A 21,723-nucleotide genomic window follows, 5' to 3' on the forward strand; every position below is an offset into this window, starting at 1 on the left:
TTTACGCCACTAAAATCAAAATCAATCAATCTTTGACAGAACCTTCTTCTCTCCACTAGTGTCATTGTCCCCAGAAATGAGTCGGACTTCCTGAGCACTAGAGAAAATTTCCAGTCCCTGCAAGAATTTGCTCGTCATGCTTTTGATCGCCGAAGATGCCTTCTCACTCAGCTATGGAATACCTCCTAGCCTTCCTACTGGAGACCCCTGCTGGCACTGGCCTTTGACCAGTGTGGGATTAGATATATATATATATATAAAGGCACTATTTTTTATTTTTATTTATTTATTTTTTTGCTGGTACAGGGTACCAGCAAATAAAAATAAAATAAAATCCCATCCCTCGGGCAGCCCAAACCAGTGCTGCCCGAGGGATGGTATTTTATTATTTTATTATTTAGTTTTTATTATTTACTTACTTATTTTTTTTATTTATTATTTTATTTTATTTTTTTATAATATATATATATATATATATATATATATATATATACTAAATAGATACGTTATAGTGTAAAGTTAATATCTTTAAAGTTTGAAAATCCATATAGCCATAGTCCTGCCATATCTCCAGTATACATGAAAACCAAAATATAAATCATATTAAGTAAATTAATAAAATAATAAAATAATAAGCCCAACACAGGAAAATTATTTTGCAAGGAACTTTGTCGAGGGCTAAACCCTTACAAAATAACCAACCCATGCTAGACTGAGCCATCGGTTTCTGTTATCATCTGCCTGTATACTAAAGCCAAAATAATATAATAGTGGAAATGTGGAATAATTTAGTATAACATTAACGTAAGATTTGAGACAAATGTAAGTCTAGAATGCCAAAACAACAAGCGTCGTACCGTAATACATAACAACAATTTATAAATGATACAGGCTGGATGATATTTAGCCCGACCGATCGCTACCACATTATAAGCACAACTGAGTAATTATTAAAATTTTTGCTTCCTTGCAAAATAATTTTCCTGTGTTGGGCTTATTATTTTATTATTTTATTAATTTACTTAATATGATTTATATTTTGGTTTTCATGTATACTGGAGATATGGCAGGACTATGGCTATATGGATTTTCAAACTTTAAAGATATTAACTTTACACTATAACGTATCTATTTAGTATATACATAACGTCCGATGTAATGTTCGATCGTTTGATGGCATTAATTGGGTGTTCTATATATTACACTTTAACTATAATTTTACATCTTTACAACCTAAACTCAGTAATATTATGGATGCTTTATATATATATATATATATATATATATATCACACTATTTGTATTTACAAAAAAACAGACGTTATTAAGTTAATTTTTACACTGCATAGGGGACTACCTTGTCTATTAGTATTATGATAAAGGCTGCATATTTGCTTCCCCCCTTTTTCTAATCAAGTTTGGAAACACTGTGCTTGATACATGGTCAGGAGTAGTCCCCTGATGGATTTCCTGGCTGTGTATCATATTTTCATTCACTATACTCAAATTTTGCATATTTGCCATCCCCTGATTTGACCTCTTGCTAAAATTGCTCTTCCTATCTGAATACAGTGTTATTTGCTTATTTATTTCTTTGTTATTTATTATTTTTTTATTTTTTGTATATTTTTTTTGTATATTGCTTGCTTCTTCAGTCCCAGTTCATTTTTGTACTAGGTTTTTCAAATCCTTTCACCTGTTTAACCACTACTTCACTTCCACTTTTGACTATCCCTTAAACTTCTCTTAGTTCAGGCACCATGTGTACTTTTCATTGCCATTTTCACAGACACTTTATTTATTTTACAAACCATACATTATATATATATATATATATATATATATATATATATATATATATATATATATATTATTTTATTTATTTTTGCTCTGATATTAGGGCAGTAAGAGCTGGTAAACCAGAGGGTTCTGAGGGCAGCTGCAATACATGCATAGTTATGGCCTACCTCCCCCATGGTGTAGATGGACACTGGGTAGGCTTACCAGGTGATCGCCTGCCTGGTGACAAAATGACCAAGAAACAACTAATCAACACAACACACACACACGCACTTCACAAACATAATATTACACACATTTCTGGCCTTTTGCAATGCTCTGTAATCATCACAGCGTACAAAGGTGGAGTTGAATTGACATTCAGGTGCCGTCCTACATAACATAAGATACCATACGTGTCTAGCTCGAGGTAGTTCACAGTTTAAACATTATCACAGTTTCAACATTACTTATTAAGTTATTTGAACCTAACTACCTAATAAATGGAACTGTTAAGTATTTTTTCTGGCCTAAGGGTGCCCATGAAAAATATTATTGAGACACTAAGGGCATTGGGGACCTCTGTATTAGTACAAAGACAGTACTTTGGAATCTGTGTGGCACTGGATTTTATAAAAGAGCTGTAGCATACAAACCAGACATCACAGCATGCAGTTGACTTTTCTGAACACAGGGCATAGCCCATTGTAATTGGTCCCTGGAATATCAGAAAGCTGGATTATGGAGTGATGAATAATGGTACACAGCTTTCCAGTCTGATGGCAGCATTTGGGTGTGGTGGATATCTGAAAAAGAATTATTATTTTCCCATTGGCTGTTGTTCATGAAACAGTGAATAACATAGTGCAATAACAGTATGTTGCAGAAGCCTGGTGACAGCCCATTTCTCTTTCAGCATAACAGTCCATCCTATGGAATATGGCACTGTGTATAACAGTGCATAGAATGCACTGTACAGCCTGTAGTGACTTAGTTTGTGGACTAGGGCATGCAGAAGCTTCACTGGGTTGCTCAGAGCCCCAGCCTTAATACCATTGAATACATTTGGGATGAACTAGAATTTTGGCTTCAGGCCAGATCAACATGCCCATTAGTTGATATTGACAGGTAACACTTCACAACTGATAGAAGCAATACTTAAACCTCAGGTGTTCATATGCTGTAAACATCTGTTTTAGCATCTGTGGTGAAATCCCATCTTGCATGCTAATTTGTCAGCCTTCTCTTTCAACAGTGAACCATTAGTTGGCAGGTTGTTTGCCCTTGCCTCAAAACCACTCATAAATATCCTCTTTCAAGGGGTATTATTATAGACTTTGCATTCATTTTCATTTGTGTGAGTACTGTCTCTGCTGCAGATTTTGTGCCTGGTTAATTCCTTACATAAGTGGATAGGGTAGCCATTGAAATGTCAAATTCCCTCATTATTTAAACTTCTTAATTTGTTTTTCTCCTTATTGTCAGTTGTAAACACAATCTCCAGCTTCTTTGGTGCCAGTGTACCTCTCCAGCACAAACTAAAACCAACGAATAAACACTAAGAGCGAAGTCATACTATTCTGTGGGCTAGGATGCCCTCACATGACATCCTAGACCACAGCATGAAGGGGAATGAAGGCAGTTTTTATAGGTAAACGTAAGGAGTATCCCCACCCACAACAAAACGTCCAAAGTATGTTTTTGTTTCTACAACAGAAGGTTTCAAATTGATGCCAGATAGTTTGGGATTGCAATTTGTATTTGAAATAAAAATTGACCATATTTTAAAAATTATCCATACTGCAAAACATTCAATAGCCCTATAAAAATTATATATACACAGTGTGGACAAAAAAACTGCATCACTTGTGAATTTTGCAAATGTGTTTTGCGCTGCATTGTGGGTTGCAGAAATGTTCAAAATGCATTTGTTAGATGGGATATATATCTCTGTGAATGAAATCCAATAAAAAGACTCCGCCTGATATACTTAATTGCCATAAATATCTTCCCAAAGGGTAAAATGCGTAATTAATGGAAATATGAGAAATCATGACAACCAAACATACATTTTATTGCATTTACATGTACAAACTGAAATGACAAGTTAACATAATAGTATTATGTACTGTAAATCAGCAAAATAAGTCGCCAATATTTGGTTGTTCCTGCTTGAGCTGCAATTACAGCCTTGCAACGATCTGGCATACAGTTAATCAACTTCTGGATATACAGTCGCCCAATTTCGTGGTACCACACTCTCACAATGCTCTCCTGCAGCTGAATCTTACTTGTTGGCTTCTTCTGAACAATTTTATACAACATTATATACCAGCAGTTTTCAGTAGGGTTCAAATCTGAACTGTTGCTGGGCCAGTCCAACACTGTAATGCCAGCATTTCTGAGGTATGACTGCACCTTAAAGGAGAAAAACGAGAGAAAACATTGGTGTTAGTATGTTTTAAGCCTTGTGAGACAAGAAGACAAAGTCATCATTAAATCTGAATAGCATAAAACTTGCCAATTTTTGCTGTGTGATAAGGTGCGGAGTCCTGTTGAAAAAGGCAGTTTTGGATGTCTGTATGGTGATCCCTAATAACGGGGTTCATGTATTCCTTCAAGATAGCAATGTAGGTTTCTGCATTCACCATTCACTTAATAAACTTAATTTGCCCAACCTCTTTGCTTCTTATGCATCTCCAGACCATCTGATTGGCGGGGAACTTTACAGTCGGTGTTATGAAGTCAGGATGGTATGCCTCTGATTTTCGTCTTCTGACATATCACTTCCCATCCGAGCCATGCAGGTTGAATTTCGATTCGTCAGAAAAGATGACTCTGTCCCATTGCTCTTTTGTCCATGAAACGTGTTTTAGCCCAAGCAAGTCCCTTCTTCCTCATTTGTTGGGTCAACAAAGGCTTCTTCTTAGGCTGATAGGCATTCAGACCACATTCTGAAAGCAGTCTTTGGATAGTTCGTGCCCTTGTTTCAACACCGGAGGCCCTCCAAAGTCCAGTTTTAGATCAGGAGCATGGCGATTATGAAGGCATAGCCATTTCAAATATCAATCTTGGGTAGGCATAGTCACTTTCTTATGGTCTGATCCAGGTTTTCTCTTTACATACCAGTTTCACGCTTTAATTTCAGCACCCGGGATACTGTTGACTGGTGGCAGCCTAATTTATCAGCGATACTTCATGTAGAAAGCTCTTCCTGGGACAGAGCAACAGCCACACTTTTTTTTTTTTTCTTGGTGTCAACTGAACATATGGAGCAGCAGAAACTCAGGCAAACTCAAAATCCAAACCTTCTTCAAAAAGAGATTACCACCCTATTAACACAAGTCTGCATTGCCACAATTAAAAGGAAAAAACCTTCTCCGGGAGCTGTGCCCTGGTGGAATGAGGAGCTTCGAAGGATAAGAAAGGAGGTACAAGCAGAAAGCGTTCCAAAGGGCAAGAAGATCTTGGCCTGATGCGAAGGTCGAAGAACTTAAACAGGTATATTGAACAGCAAGAAACGCGTATACGGAAAGAATAAAGAAATCAAAGTAGCAATCCTGGGAGCAACTTGTCTCTTACATGGGACATTCTGACCCTTGTGGGGGGGGGTGTACAAAATCACCACAAACTCCCGGGAGGGAAGTGAACACCGCTACGGAAACCCCACAGGGAAACCTAACCACCAACTGTAGGGACTCAGTCTCAAATATCTTAAACAACATTTTTCATCCAAACATTAATCCAACAACAACAACTGACCAGCATGAGATCTGCAGAGAAAATGAAACCTATTGGACTGGACAAGTTGAACCGCAGTTCACACAGGAAGAACTCCTAGCCGCAGCAGCTCTTATCAGAGGGAAAAAATGTCCGGGGCCTGACTTGTTCAAGCCTGAGATTGTGAAGAAGGTTGTGGAGCTTGCCCCAGAGCTATTGCTGCACCTATTCAATCTCTGCCTACACACTAGCACCTTCCCGGATGACTGGAAGGTTGCAAATATGAAACTGATCCTTAAAAATATTTCAAAACCACCACATCTACTAAGTTCATACAGGCCCATAGCCCTATTGTCCGTATGCAGCAAGCTCCTAGAGCATCTCCTCCATGTATGGAGGATCCAAAGCCACTATGAGAAAGCAAACCTAGTATCACCAAACCAATATGGTTTCAGACCAGGGCATTCCACGGTTGATGCTCTACAGGCACTGCTCACTGAGGCCTGCCAAGCAGACAGGAAATACTTCCTGATGATTACAATTGATTTCGCGGGAGCGTTCGACACCCTTTGGTGGCCAAGCATCCTCCGCAGACTCAGGCAAGCAAATGTACCGGACAATTTGTTCAATATCATGAAAAGCTACCTCTCAAATAGGGTGATCACAGTAAATGCACCGTATCAGAAACTCACAAGAAGGATACACTGTGACTGCCCCCCCCCAGGGCTCGGTCCTGGGCCGACCTTATGGAACATGGTGATGGACGAATTTCTATGCCTTGAAAGGGAGGTTCATTCACAAGTCTTTGCTGATGATCTCATCCTGATGGTGGCTGCAAATTCCAGGGCCCAGCTTGAGACTGTGGCAAACCATGCACTCCAAATCCTCCAAGACTGGACAAAAACACACTGCTTGACCATATCACCATCAAAAACAAACTCTCTGCTTCTTAAAGGAACTCTCTGTATTACAAGACCACCACAGATTAAAATTGGAAACAAGACCATAAATTGGAAACAAGACCATGAATGCTGTCATCCTTGACCGGGCGCATAGGTTCTGGGACCGTAAGTGGCTAGAGAGTTTGTGGATAGACTCGTCTGAGAACAATAATATGAATAGGGACAGGGGTGTTCGATTTCACCCCCTACTAGAAGCTGTGGTCCTGGCAAAAGACGAGCGTTTTATATTTCCACGCTCCCGAGCCGCTTCCGGTTCTGGATCGTATGGAAGAAGTATTGAGTATGCGCCTGGTCAACCACGTGTGCCGTTAGCCTGTTATTTAAGGATGTGTTGATTTAACATCATTGTTGTTGAGAAAGGAGGCGGAAGCCTCCGAAAGCTTCAGTCAATGTTTTATCGCTTTTAGCTTTATTGTATTTTAAATATTTTATTTATTTTATTGTATATTAAAGTTTCATCGTATATATTTATTTTGTAAATCTTGCATATATCATTTTACAGTGTAATATCGTTTGGTTCATTTTAGTTTCTGGTATTAAACCATTTTAATTAAACGGTTGGTGTATTTGTTTTAAATTCTGGATATGTACTCTCCCAACCTTAGAGGCCTTTTTGAAGACAAGACCATAAAGTTGTCAGAGCAACTGAAATATCTTGGCATAGTACTAGATAGAAAACTCTCCTTCCAAGCTCATCTCAAATACATCAGAACCAAAGTAAGAAACTATACTGCCATGGTTGCTAGGATATCCCGTCGGGACTGGGGTCTCATCAATCGAACCCTCTCGTTGTATTACAAGGCTATCTTCATCCCTGTGATTATGTATGCAGCCGGAATTTGGTTTGGCAAGGCTACGACTGCAGTAAACAGACGAATCCTGGATTCCACTCAATGCACGGTCCTGCTCTCCATCTCTCATGCCTGCTGCACTGTGAGTACTCACGCCCTCCAGGTCCTGGTGGGGGCCCTCCCCCTCGACTTGGAGGTGGTGAGAACTGGAATTTTGTGTCATCTTTCTAAGGACGTGTCTCAGACCTGCTTGGGATTCGAGCTGAATCTTACCAACAACCAAAAATATGAGAAGAGGAGACTTCAAGCACACATGCAGCGAGTGTGGCAGGACCGCTGGACAAATTCAACCAAGGGGGAAATCACCAGGAGATTCATCCCAGATGTTAGCAGAGTCTATCCAAAATCTTCAATATGGTTTTCTCCAGGCCTGTATGCTATGTATTTGCTTACTGGCCATGGTTCATTAAAGGCAAAACTAACAACCTTTGGCCTAGAAGAGGACCCAACATGCCATATACATGTGGAGGAAATGAGGACTGGGATCACCTCATGCATGAGTACCCCCCCCCTCTACGATGACCTCTGCTGCCAGCTTATTAAAAGCTGACTTATATACCAAAAGGCAAAGAAAACCACCTACTGGATACTAAGGAAGAGTATCAAGCTCTCGCCAACTATGCACAGCAGCTTTTCTTGAGGAGAAGACAACTAATCGCAGCAACGTGATAACCCTCTACTAAATGAACCCAGGGACCCTGATGGTACTGGAACAAAGCAGCTAAACTTGACCAGCATTACCATCATTGGTGTGAACTACCATACATTCTCCAAAGATGTCACCCACCAAAGATAACTGCCAAGTAACTACCTTTGAATAGAGACAACCCACAAATTAAGACAATCTAAGAAAGACAAAAGGTTCGTATACTTCTGGACGTGACTCTCACGGATGTGACCAATAAGACAATCTCCTAGATAAAGACACACCCCACCGGCGTGCCATTAGATGTCAACTGCTTTTCTTGGCCAACTAGCATTCCGAACTGGGTACCCTAACTTGGTTCACTTTAATCCCCCCTCCCTTCCACCCCCTTTTTTCTCCTGGTGGGGCCAGTCCCCACTGACCTTTCTGGGGTTGCCTTCTCTATCATTCCCACATTTCTATCTGTCCCCCCTTCCTCAGTCTTCACCCTTACTCTAACTAAATATGCATTTTGTTTTTTTATTATTTCTATTTATTTTTTTTTTACTTTATATATTTATTATTATTTTTTTATTATTATTATTATTACTTTTTTATTTTTTATTTATTTTTTCTTTTATTTTTTTACTTTATTTATTTTTTATTATTATTACCATTTTTATTATTATTATTATTTTATCTTTTTTATTTTATTTATTTTTTATCTTTTTTATTCTATTTATTTTTATTTTCTATCTTTTTTATCTTTTTATTTATTTTTTATCTTTTTTATTTTTTATTTATTTTTTATCTTTTTTATTTTTTTATTTATTTTTTAGGCCCTTGCCACTGAAATCTTAGGAAATTAGGTGGCGGGGCCTGCCAGAGTACTTACTTCTAATGCAATCCCTCTATGCCTGACCTGCCTCCTCGGGGCTAAGTGTGGGCAACGGGGGTCCCCACTAGGGGCCCAATGGCTAAAAGGTCAGAGGAACGACACAACATGACACTACACAACATAAACATATACCTTACACTTTTTAAAATCTCTGGCCTTCACAGTGTTCTGTGTTTCACAAACACAGTACACAACACGGAGATGGGGGAACCCCTGGGGCCGTTAGACAATGAACACTACACTTTACACTTAGCATTAGCATTAGTAGAGGCATTTGATGCAAGAAAGCAAGCTTATGCAGCATCAGCCAAAAATAAAAAATAACCACTTCCACTTCACCCCTCTGTTTGTTCGAAATACCTGTCCAGCTGAGCCTTAAACTTATTTAGGCTATCAACTTCCACGACAAGGGATGGAAGTCTGTTCCACCAACCAACCACGCTTTTGAACATATGGAGCCATGCTTACACCTCCACAAAACAGGAAATTAATGAGTGTGTATACCTTCCAATGCCATATTTATAGAAACGACTGATGCAATAGAAGCATTATATGACACAATACCTTTGCTTTGCAACAAACAAAATGGCGGTAATCAAACAATATCTTATACGTTTTACTACAAATGTTACTTTTTTTAAGGTGATGCAGTTTTTTTGTCCACTACTATATATATAAAACAATTCAAATCAAAAGGGGCGATGAAGCCCAATACGTCCTATTATTATAATAGTCTTAAATTATAGGTGAAAACCTCATACCTTTTTAGTAGTTAATCTCTCAACACAATCGCGAATGATTATAATTTGAACTTACCCCCCCATGCATAGTCATAAATAAATCAAGTTAAAATAGCTATTAATTAAAATAATCATGCTTTCAACTCTCATATCACATCAAGGGAATTGGAAAGAATTACGGAAAGACATTGGCCACCAACCTTCAAAAAACCAACCAACATCACATGCCACCATGAGAATTGAAAAGCAATTAAAATTCTAAAAACGACAAAACAAATAAATTAATTCACACATTAATTAAACTTTAAAACCATTTTTTAACTTCTTTTAAGAGACCACTTTATTCGGTTTATTACAATGTTCACAAGAAGTACAAAAGTGATTCGTGAATGATATCCCCCCCATGTTTTATATAAAATTAATGACACCTGACACAAGATTATTTATATAAGCCAATGTATGAATTTCTATTCATGCATGTGCGAAAGCATCCACGAGTCCGAAATATTATAAGGTCTGCGTATAGGCTCCATGCACAAGCACACTGTGGGTGACCACCCAGGTGTGAACCAACGTAAGCAGGGGTCGAGGTGTGGTGTGGGCACCCCTCTATGTTACCAGGCAGTACTAGGTGGTAGATGACTCTCATCAACCGGTGCAATACCACCACTTTGCTTATTGGAGGCTTGAAGTGGTGGAACCCATGTTTAGTCTCTAGAGCTAAGTTCTGGTCAATCCTTCCCCATATCTTCCATCATGCAGTATGATTGATGACTTTTGACGTTATGTTGAACATTGTGGCGAGATCCAATATTCCTTACATTTCGTGGGTACAGCTCTAAAACGGTGTTCGCAGGCCGGCCACTAGTTAGTACACTGGACCGAACCTATTGGTAACTCTCTAGGAGTCTTCCGGATCAGCTAGTGTATAATCTTGCAACTGTTACTCTGCCAGATATTGACTGGAGGGAATCAGAGTAGTGTGTATGCTAGGGGGCATTGTCGAGGCCACATTATGTCAAGGATCTGGGTATGTTCTTACCATATCCAAAAATTTCATTACTTCATACAGCATGTCCCACCAACTTGTTCTTACTATTGAATACTCCACGAATTGTCAAACTAATAGTGTAAGCTTCTCTGCAAAAAATTTAAACCTCCCAAACACTTCCTAATTCATTTCACAAATATATGTGGTCTCAATTCTAATCTCAACAATGTCCATTTCCACTTGCAGTCTGCCAAACCCAATGTACTTTTTCTGACAGAATCTCAGTTATTGGTTGATTCAACTACTGCTCATCTCAGTTGCCCATATTATTCACTGTATGATTCCTTTCACCTCAAAGGTGTTACTTGTGCATATGTCCATTCTGATATTCCCTGTCAGAGATTTAGTAATTTGGAATATCTTCTTTTCGATCTTCTCTGGCTTAAAATCTCTCTACCTCAAGGTGTCAAATCCATGTGTTGTCTCTACCGTTCTCCCAACTCCACTAATCACTTGGAGCTCTTTGACTTGCTCTCTTTGCAACTTGACTTTCTCCAGTCCAACTTTCCTAACAGTGAGGTAATTTTCCTTGGTGATTTTAATATTCACAGCTCCAGCTGGCTTCCATTTTCTAGTCACAAAGATCCAGCTGGTCGAGATGCTGAGGCTTTTGCAATTACTAATGACCTTGCACAGATTGTTCATTTACCTACAAGAATACTGGACAATCCTAACGATACAGCCAACAGCTTTATCTTTTTTTCACAAACAACTGTTCTAAGTACATGGTCGAAGTGAGAGGTCCTTAAGGCACCTCAGATCATAACTTGGTAATTTTCTCTTTTCCAATGGGGCCTTTATCTCATGGCTATTCCAAATCTCGTATTGTCTGGCATTACAAGAATGCAAAATGGGATGACCTGCGAGATTTCTTTTCTTCGTTTCCTTGGTCGGATTACTGTTTCAAAACTTCTGATGTCAACGTTTGCTCAGATCGTGTCAGTGAAATTATTCGTGTAGGAATGGAATCCTTTATTCCACACACCACTTTAAAATCTTGTCCTTTATCTAAACCTTGGTTTTCCAATAAATGTGCCAAGGCTGTTCAAGAGAAGAATGTTGCATATGTTATTGGCTTGTTTCTAATTCTTTAGTTTCATTTTCTGCCTACACCAAAACTCGCAACAATTGTAAAGCAGTTATTAATCAGTCCAAACTAGATTTTGAACAGGCTAAGAGTAGAAAACTTGCTTCTTGCCCTAATGGTAGCTGAGCATTCTGGTCTCTTGCCAGCTATTGGCCGAAACTTTTGCCCATCTCTGCTCCCACCTCTGTCCAAACCAGATGGTTCTGTTGTCACTTCAGCCAAGGATAAAGCTGACCTGCTAGCATCCCATTTTTCTTCCAACTCATGTATTAATGATCTTCGCAAAACACCTCCAACCATTCCCAACGTGCTCCATTCAATGCTTCCTGTGGTCTTCTGTCAAAAGGATGTTAGAAGGATTTTGACGAATCTTGATGCTAAGAAAGCTCCAGGTCCCGGTGGTATTTCTCCACTTGTTCTCAAAACCTATGAGAACAAGTGGTTCTCCACTTGTTCTCAAAACCTTTATGAACTTACTCCTGTTCTTTGCCACCTTTTTTAACTTTCTTATACCAAAAGTGTTTTTCCTTCTGCTTGGAAATTTGCTCATATCCAGCCAGTTCTTAAAAAGGGTAACAAATCCCTCCCATCCAATTATCGTGCCATTGCAATTACATCTACTCTTTCTAAAGTAATGGAGAAATCAATCCTCCAACTCTTAAACTGCCTAGAAACCTTCCATCTGATCAATGATCGCCAGTAGGGATTCCATCAGTGTCGACCCACTTGTGATATTCTGGCTTATGTTACCCATTTATGGATTAATTCAATGGATAAGTTTGGTGAAACACAAGCAGTTGCTCTTGACATCTCAAAGGCTTTTGATCATGTTTGGCATAAAGGTATTCTAAACAAGCTTCTATCTTAAGGTTTGGCAATTGTTTTTTGTAATTGGTTATCCAGTTTTCTCTCTGATCGCTCACTGAGGGTGATGGTAGATGGCTCTCTGCCCTCTAACTTCTTAACTAATGCCGGTGTCCCCCAAGGTTCAGTTCTTTCTCCCACTCTTTTCCTCTTGTATATTAATGACCTTCTTTCATTGACTGGAAATCTATCCATAGTTCTGCCGATTACAGCACATTGCATTCCATTTTTCCATTTTGAGAAACCTTGCCATCCTCAATCAGTTTCAACTTCTCGAAAATCTGCTACCATTTCCTTAAATGCTGATCTCGAGGTAATTCTCCAGTGGGGCAAAGACAACTTAATTAATTTCAATCCTTCTAAAACTCAGTCTTGTCTTATATCTTGCAAAAAGAATTCTTCTGCTACTCTGCTTATCTTTGATGATTACCCTGACTTCTAATCTCTCTTGGCATAAGCAACAAATATTGCTTCCTCTGCATCTAAAAAACTTGGTTTTCTCTTTCACTCTCCGCATTACTTTTCTTCCAAACAGCTCTGTACAAATTGCAAATCCACTGTACCATGGAATATTGTTCCCACATCTGGGGTGGTGCCCCCAAAACCTCTCTCAGGCTTCTTGATTCCGTTCAGAAGAGGGCAGTTAGGTTAATTATAATATAATTTTAAGTATTTTTCACCAATCATATGTTGAAATGACTAAATAAAAGAAAGCCAAAATTTTGATAACTTTATAATTAAGCTTACAATAAATTAATATTTGCAGTGGATAAAACAATTAAAATATCATAAAATACAATAAAATATACCAAGTTAAAAGCGATAAAATATCTGAAGCTTTCGAAAGCTCCGCCCTTCTTTCTCAACAGTACGCTGTCTACTTTACAGTGCAACTTTAAATACCCGCAGGTTCACGGCACATGTCACGGGATTCGATGGCACGTGCACTGTTCTCGTGCCTTTTAGAACCGGAAGTGGCTTGGTAGCGCGTCAGGTGGAATCGTTAATCCCCTCTGAGGATCACTGCCTCAAAGAGGGGATGGATATGCATACCCCTGTCTCTATTAATATTGTTCTCAGTGGAACTAATCCGCAAGCTCTCAAGCCACTTGCGGTCCCAAAAAAGTAGAAAGTGTAAAGTAGAAAGCGTACTGTTGAAAAAGAAGGCGGAGCCTTCGAAAGCTTCAGATATTTTATCGCTTTTAACCTGGTATATTTTATTGTATTTTATTGATATTTTAATTGTTTTATCCACTGTAAATAGTAATTTATCGTAAGCTTAATTATAAAGTTATCAAAATTTTGGCTTTCATTTTATTTTGTCATTTCAACATACGGTTGGTGAAAAATACTTAAAATTGTATTATGAATATACCCAACCCCAACCCCTAACCTATTTGGAGAGTTAGGTTAATTAATGATTCATCTCTAACAGAGTCTCTCCACTTGCAGTCTCATAGACATACTGTTTCTGCTGCATGCCTCTTCTACAGATATTTCCATGGGCGCACAGTTCTTCTGAATTGGCCTCTATAATTACCGCTCTCTGTCTCAAAACAGTCCAAACAAGTGCTGCCAACATCGATTTACTGTCAGACTTCAAACTCACTGAATCAACTTTTCATTTTCGTATTCTCAACCTCCAACCCAAGCATGGTACCAAGTATTATAGGTTCTAATACCTCTCGTGTTTGGGGTTTACATAAAAAATAATATATATATATTAATAGAAGTTAACATTTAATCTCATTTCTAATGTTTCGGCAGTTAATAATTTAAAATATTCCTGCTGTTTATTAAGAAACTTTGATTCATTAAAAATTATTTTTAATCAGTTTCATATTATTTTTAATCAGTTTCTCTACTCAAAAATCCTTATTGGATGAGCTCGAGGAACTCACAAAGATTTTTAAATAGTGGTTATTTATTAGGTACCATTATGCAGATTAGTGAACAGGCGAAATATAAAATGGAGATGGATACAACAAATGATAGGGCGGATCACAAGCATTTTATTAAATTTCCGTATATACAGCATTGGTATAGACAATTTATTAACATATTTAAGAACACTGAATTTAAGATTGTTACACAACCCATGAGTAAGCTCCATGCTGTATTGAAATATAGGACATATATAATTCCTACCATGGAAGCTCACAATATTGTTTACAATATTTCTTGTGGTGGTTGAAATTCTACTTATATTGGCTCGACACAAAATTTACTTCGGTAAGGATACAGCAGCATGTGGCATCAGTTAGGGCAAATAGGACGGGTGCCTCTGAGCTTGCGTTTCATCCGATCACTGATGGACATGTGTTCCTTTTTAATGAATCGAAGGTTCTTAATAAACAGCGGGAATTTTTAAATTATTAATTGCCGAAACATTAGAAATGAGATTAAATGTCAACTCTATTAATATACGCAGACCTTATAATATTTTGGACTCTTGGACGCTTATGCACATGCATGAATAGAAATTCGTACATTGGTTTATATAAATAATCTCATGTCAGGTGTTGTTAATTTTATACAAAACAGATGGGGATATCATTTGCTAATCACTTTTGTACTTCTTGTGAACATGGTAACAAACCAAATAAGGTGGTCTCTTAAAAGAAGTTAAAAAATGGTTTTAAAGTTTAATTTGTGTGAATTAATTTATTTGTTTCTTCGTTTTTAGAATTTTACAACAATTGCTTTTCAATTCTCATGGTGGCATGTGATTTTGGCTGGTTTTTTGGAGGTTGGTGGCCATCGTCTTTCCGTAATTCTTTCCAATTCCCTTTACGTGATATATGAGTTGAAGGCACGATTATTTTAATTAATAGCTATTTTAACTTGATTTATTTATGACTATGCACGGGGGGTAAGTTCATATTATAATCATTTGCGATTGAGCGTTGAGAGATTAACAGTCCTACTAAAAGGGTATGAGGTTTTCACCTATAATTTAAGAATATAAAATAATGTCTTTTTATTTTCTTAAATAACTAGTTGTATGCTTTGAGTGGACTAATCAGTAATTTTTATTGCATTAGGTAAGAAATTTTGCTTTTCTCTTTAGGTACGGTGCCTTTCATTTTATGATGTTGTGTTTGATTTTATTCTGCTTGATGCCTTTGAAGATTTAGAAACTCCTCCACTTTCTGTCACTGCTGTTGTTCAAAATCGCTGGTTGTCTAGTGGATTTAAAGAAACTGTAAGACAATTCTCTGGATTATTCTATGTTTGAAAAAAAAAATCTTAGGTTTCTTATAAAATAACTGTTGTTTGAAGCAGAATTTTGTGATAAAAACTTTATGCTGTTACCAAAAATGTGAAATCTTGTGTAAGAGGCATTATATGGGAATTATAATAAAATATCTGAAATTGAATAAAACCCATGTTAAAGCTCCTGTTAAAAGCAAAATTGTTACTTTTATTGTTATTTTACTATAATTGCATTATTAACTGCTATAATTTCACTTCAGTAAACCCTCGATTTAGTGAACCCTGATATAATGGATTTCAGATTTAATGGACCGGATTTAATGGACCAGTAATGTACATATTAATCTCGACCATATTATTTTTTTTAGGTTATACAAAACTTTAGTGTTATTATTAATTTTTAATTAATAATAATTACCTATTTCCATTATTATTTTGATAATTACCTACTTTTATTTTTATAATCAAATTCACAAAAATTTAGTCCTAAAATTGTTTTTTATTCTTTCTGAAAACGTGTTCAAATAGCTGTTTTCCCAGGTAACAGATAAGAGCAGGCAGTGACTTGCGAGCTGAACGTGAATCAGGACACTAAACTGCAGTGTACTGACTTGCTTTGTTTTGGTTTCACTCTGCCTCAAGCTATTCTGCGGTCAGGTTGTATACAGAGTGTTTCTTTGATTCCTGAATTGTGGCTTTATTTATTAAATAATTTTGCAATCGTTACAACTTAAAATGGCATCAAGTGATAGAGGAGTTAAAAGAAAGTGGGTAAACTTAAATGTGGTACAGAAATGAGAGCTAATTGAAAAATTAAAACAAGGCGTCTCAGTAGCACGTGTTTGTGAAATTTACGGCATAAAAAAAGTTTCTGATATCCGTGAATCAAAGGCCAAATTGCAACATGATTTTATATTGTGCAGTACTGTATATTGTATTAAATCTTTTTTTTACATCAAGAACAATAAAAAGTGCCCCCCCCCCCCTTTACATTCGATTTAACGGACATTCAGCATTAGTACTTTCATTTAAAATTCCTTTTGAGTTTGTTACAAATCAAAGGAAAGAAGTAAAATTGGAAAATCTTGTAATGTGTCAGTAAAAGTTGTTTAAATTTAAAAGTAAAACCAATGAATGAACATGCAAAGAGATCAATGGAGGCATTTTATTCCTCCAGTTAACTTAAGGACTCAGCCAGCAAGCAGGTGCTCAAAATGCCCATTTCTTAACTTGGACACACAGTGGTGTGTCCATATGATTACATTATTTTTGTGCTGTATAAATTTATATCAGTTTGCTTGTTGTTGCTTTTTGAAGAAAAAGACTAATTACCTTATTTAGCATTAGTAGGGGCATATGATGCAAGAAAGCAAGCTTAGCATCAGCCAAAAAAAAAAAAAAAACTTTCCGTTTCACCCATCTGTTCACTCCAAAAGTTTGTTAGTTTAGCCTTGAATTTATTTAAGCTGTCAACTTCCACAACGATAGATGGAAGTTTGTTCCAGCAATCAACCATCTGCTCGCTGAAGGCAAATTTCCGCACATCTATTCTACAACTGTCTTTCCTCAATTTGAATTTATGGCCCCTCAGGTGCGGAATCTGAGAGAGAAAGAATCCCATCAGCATTGAGCTTGCTCAAACCATTCAAGGCCTTATACACCTGAATCAGATCACCCATATGCAGTATTTTCCATTTGTCAATGTTAAACTTCAGTTGCCACCTCTCAGCCCATCTGCTCAACTTTTCTAGATCCTGTTGCAGTAGTGTACTGTCATTAACCCTAACATCCTTCGTATCATCTGCAAACTTGGACATTAAGCCTGATATACCTTCATCAATATCTTTGATGAATACAGAAAGAACAATGGGCCTCTATCTCCTGCATCTATCTACAAGACAACGTGTCATGCCACAAGGCCTGCCAGATTACTGATTTCAGGAACATGACAATGAATTTTCTGTTTCCTGGGCTGCCCAACTGACCTGAACTCAACTAATTGAGCATGTTTGGGACCTACTGGAAAAGGACATTTGATACTGCAATCATGCATCCGACAATGTGCAGATGGACATTACTGGACATTACATTGTGTAATGCATGCGCACGCACACACGCGCGCACACACACACACACACACACACACACACACACACACATGGGCAGCACTACCTCAGGACACCCTGCAATACCTTGTGGAGTCCATCCATGCAAAAATGTGTGCAAAAGGTGACCCCATGAGGTATTAGGTAGGTGTTGTTAATGCAAAGCCAACTCAGCGTATGTGTAGAGTTTCATGTTTTTAAAATTTTGTTAAGACTTTCTTCACAGAGCCAATGCTAGCTGAAACCCATTACCTAAAGCATACACACACTTTAAAAAAATTTGCTCACAAAAGAGTTACTACATAAGAGATTTTCAACTTTCTCACTACTAATGACTGTAGTTGATAGCTACCATTGCCATTTCAGTGGTATAATATAGGTGAGCCTTTATTGCCTTTTTTCTTCTTACTACAACATATTTCTTCTCAAAGTGCCAATGCACAATCTGACGGAGGGTCATACAAAGGTTCTGTCTTGTCTTCATGGCATTGAACATCAGCGATTGGAGAAACTTTATCTAGAGTTTTCATCCAATGCTGTGCTAGCCAGTTCCAGATAATAGCATGTTTTTCAATAGAGAAACTGCTTTTTTCCCATGTAGAATAGGCAAGCTAACTTTAGGCTAATTCTTGTAAATATTTAAACTGCATGACTCCTAATGCTTTAGTAAGTGTTTTTGTATTAATAATCACGTATCATATTTTCTTAGAATTAATATCATCTTCTAGGCGCCTCCGTAGCCAGGTGGGAAGGAGCAGCAGTGCGTAGCACACGCTTCTTGATTAGACCGGGGTTCGAGCCCGTCACCACCAAATACGGAGGATGCGGAAAGGTCAGGGAATGACCACCGCATATCCCGGAGCAATATGGCCTTAGTTGCTAATGCTCCTAAAAACCAAATAACAAACACATACCATCTTCTGAAATGTCTTTCCTTCATAATTATAAGCTCAGTTGTAATTATAAGCATAGCATGTTGTAAGAATACGTTTATAAATTAATCTAAATAATTTATTCTCTGAGGTTGAAAGATAACTGATATACCAGAGCCACAGTTGATGTGGGCTGGCTCACACTGTCACAGTGCCAAAGTCATCTCAAAGTTGAAATTTTTATAAATATTTCTTAGTAATTCTGGATGCAGTGAAAGCAGAAAATAAAAATGCACAAGACCTATTTCTTTTTGTGCAGATAAGTGTTCCAATTTCAGAAATGAAACGGGAAAGGGAGAGGTGATGATGGACACTCATCAAAAGATGTGTCCATCATAACCTGATCAGTGACATTGATACCTTAGTGGGAATGATGATAGGAATATTTATGTGATATAGTTTTTATCAATTTTTAATATTTTTAGATTAATACAGTAGTTACTAATTAAATAATTACATCTTATAGTAGTATTACATCTTATTTTTTATGAAAAACCCCAAACACAAGCTGTATTAGAACCTATAGTACTTAAGTACTTAGTACCGTGCTTGGGTTGGAGGTTGAGAAAATAAGTTGAACAGTTTGTTTACTCTGTAACTTTAGAACAAAATGTAATAAATGAACTATCTAAACGATGAATGAAAGCTTTATTCTTGAAAATATTTTACATCATATGTGAAAAATACCAAAGGACCCCCCCCCTTCTTGCTCACAAACATGTGCTCTTCTCACGGTGTTTTCCATGCCATTTCTCAGAGTTTCAGGAGATATTGCAGCTATCTCATGCCAGATGTTCTCTTTTAGGGCCTCTATGGTTTGAGGGTTATTGGCATACACTTTATCCTTGAGATAGCCCCAAAGAAAAAAGTCTGGGGCAGCCAAATCCGGTGAGTGCAGTGGCCATCTCACATCACCATTTTTCGAAATAATGCGATTGGGAAAATGCTGCCTTAGGAGATCTATTGTGGCTCGAGTGGTGTGAGCCATGGTTACCATCTTGTTGGAACTACATATTGTGGTCTTCTAGTAGCTGTGGCATCAAAAAATTTTCAACCATTGTCCTATAGCGCTCTCCATTGACTGTCTGAACAACACCATCATCATCCTCAAAGAAATAAGTTCCAATTATGCGTTCAACTGTTATGGCACACAAAACCCTTACCTTAGCTGGATGCAGTGGTCTCTGGTGAGTTATTCTTGGGTTTGCACTGACCCAAAATCAGCAATTTTGTTTATTAACAAAGCCACTTAACTGAAAATGTGCTTCGTTGTTCATCATCAAATTTGAAATGAAATTCTCATCATTTTTTGCGAGGTTTATGAAGGCACAGGTGTATTCCAGACGTGCTTGCTTGTCTTCGGGATAAAGGGTGTGGACTAAATTAATTTTATATGGAAAGTGATGCAAGTCCTTACACAAAAATCGCTGCAGCGAGCGATGAGAGATCAATTGAGCAGAGCATCTTCTGGTCGATGTTTGGGGTTCTGCAACACTCTCTCGTACACATGCAATGTTTTCCATTGATCGACCATTATAAGGTCTTCCAGTGTGTCTGGCATGAGCAACGTTCCCCTTTCTTCAAAATTTTGAACTGCAATGTAAATTGTGTTCCTACTCAGTGTCTCTCGAACGTTATAAAATTGTTTATATGCTCATTGCGTTAGAACCACTGACTGATTGTTTTCCAAGAACATTGTGACTATTTTGGTCTGCTGAGCAATTGTGTACCTCTCCATAATTAAATTCTCCAAGGGTTACCTGTAAGATAAACACAAAAAATTACAAACCTAAAAAGAACTAAAAAAGTTATGATTTTTTTTAAAATGGTCAGCTTGTTTTGTGCCATTCTGTATTAACAAATTAGTATATACTTTCAGAAATGAAATATTAGTTATGCAGTTCAGGAACATTGGGATCAGTTAACAGTTTACTTTTAAGTTTTTATATATAGTTATTAGTAATGACCATATGGTTCAAGGAAACCTAAGGCTTATATTGCACCATCCAAAAAAATAGTGTGAAATAATAATAAAATAAAATAAAATAAATAATTAATAAATAATAAAGAAAAAGAAATAGATAACCTATGCATTTCCTTACTCCCATAGGTAACTATCCAGTTGACCTTTGAATTTCCCCAAACTGTCAGCCTCAACCACCCATGTAGATAACTTATTTGAGTAATTCATAACTTGCTGGCTAAAATAAAACTTCCTGCAATCCACTCTAGTCTCCCTTGTAACTAGTTCTAGAATCATGAATCTTGAATTTATGGCCACTAGTTCTAGAATCACTAGTTCTAGGGCTGAGGTCGAGGGTTTCCTGTGCGGACGTGCCTTTCTGCCGCTCTTGGAATAGAGAAGTTTTTTTCTGATTTATTTTCTGCTTTATTAGTTTAAATTGACATATTAACTTATTTCTAGAGTAGCTTTATATTCCTATTTACGGTACTTAAAGTTAAAATAACTTAGAGTTTTTTGTAGGTATTACTTAGTATCGGAAAGGGTATCAAATCCACGTGTTTACCGTTCATAAACGGCCGCCATTGTTACGTGAAAATTAATCAGTAAAATCTATTAATCTTGTCGAACTTCATTGGCAATTAAATTGTAATTTTAACTATACATATAACCACTTAGGTTACGGAACATAAATAATTAGTAAAAATAAATAATTAATACATAACTTGATACAGAAGTTATATAAAGGGATTTCGTAGATAACACTCGTTACTGAAGCGCGATACAGCATATCCGGAATTCGATAGCATTAGCTTTGTATAGTATAGTGCATAATATAATATTGTCAATTAATCAGTACATCTATTAATCTTGTTAAACTTCATTGTCAATTAAATTGTACTTTTAACTATATATATATAACGACTTAGAG

At 37.2% G+C, this 21,723-nt stretch overlaps 1 protein-coding gene across 1 annotated transcript in view; it reads left to right on the top strand.

Moving 5' to 3' along the window:
- LOC150087661 (mitoguardin-like) overlaps positions 1 to 21,723 on the top strand; it is a 90,255-nt gene that overhangs the window by 24,929 nt on the left and 43,603 nt on the right. The window contains exon 4 of the mRNA XM_090369853.1: positions 15,647 to 15,781. Coding sequence (XP_090225979.1) covers positions 15,647 to 15,781 — 135 coding nt within the window. The remainder of the gene's footprint in view (positions 1 to 15,646; positions 15,782 to 21,723) is intronic.

This window comes from Mastigoproctus giganteus, chromosome 3 (genome assembly GCF_048544385.1).
Source record: "Mastigoproctus giganteus isolate SK-2022 chromosome 3, ASM4854438v1, whole genome shotgun sequence".
NCBI classification, from domain to species: Eukaryota; Metazoa; Arthropoda; class Arachnida; order Uropygi; family Thelyphonidae; genus Mastigoproctus; species Mastigoproctus giganteus.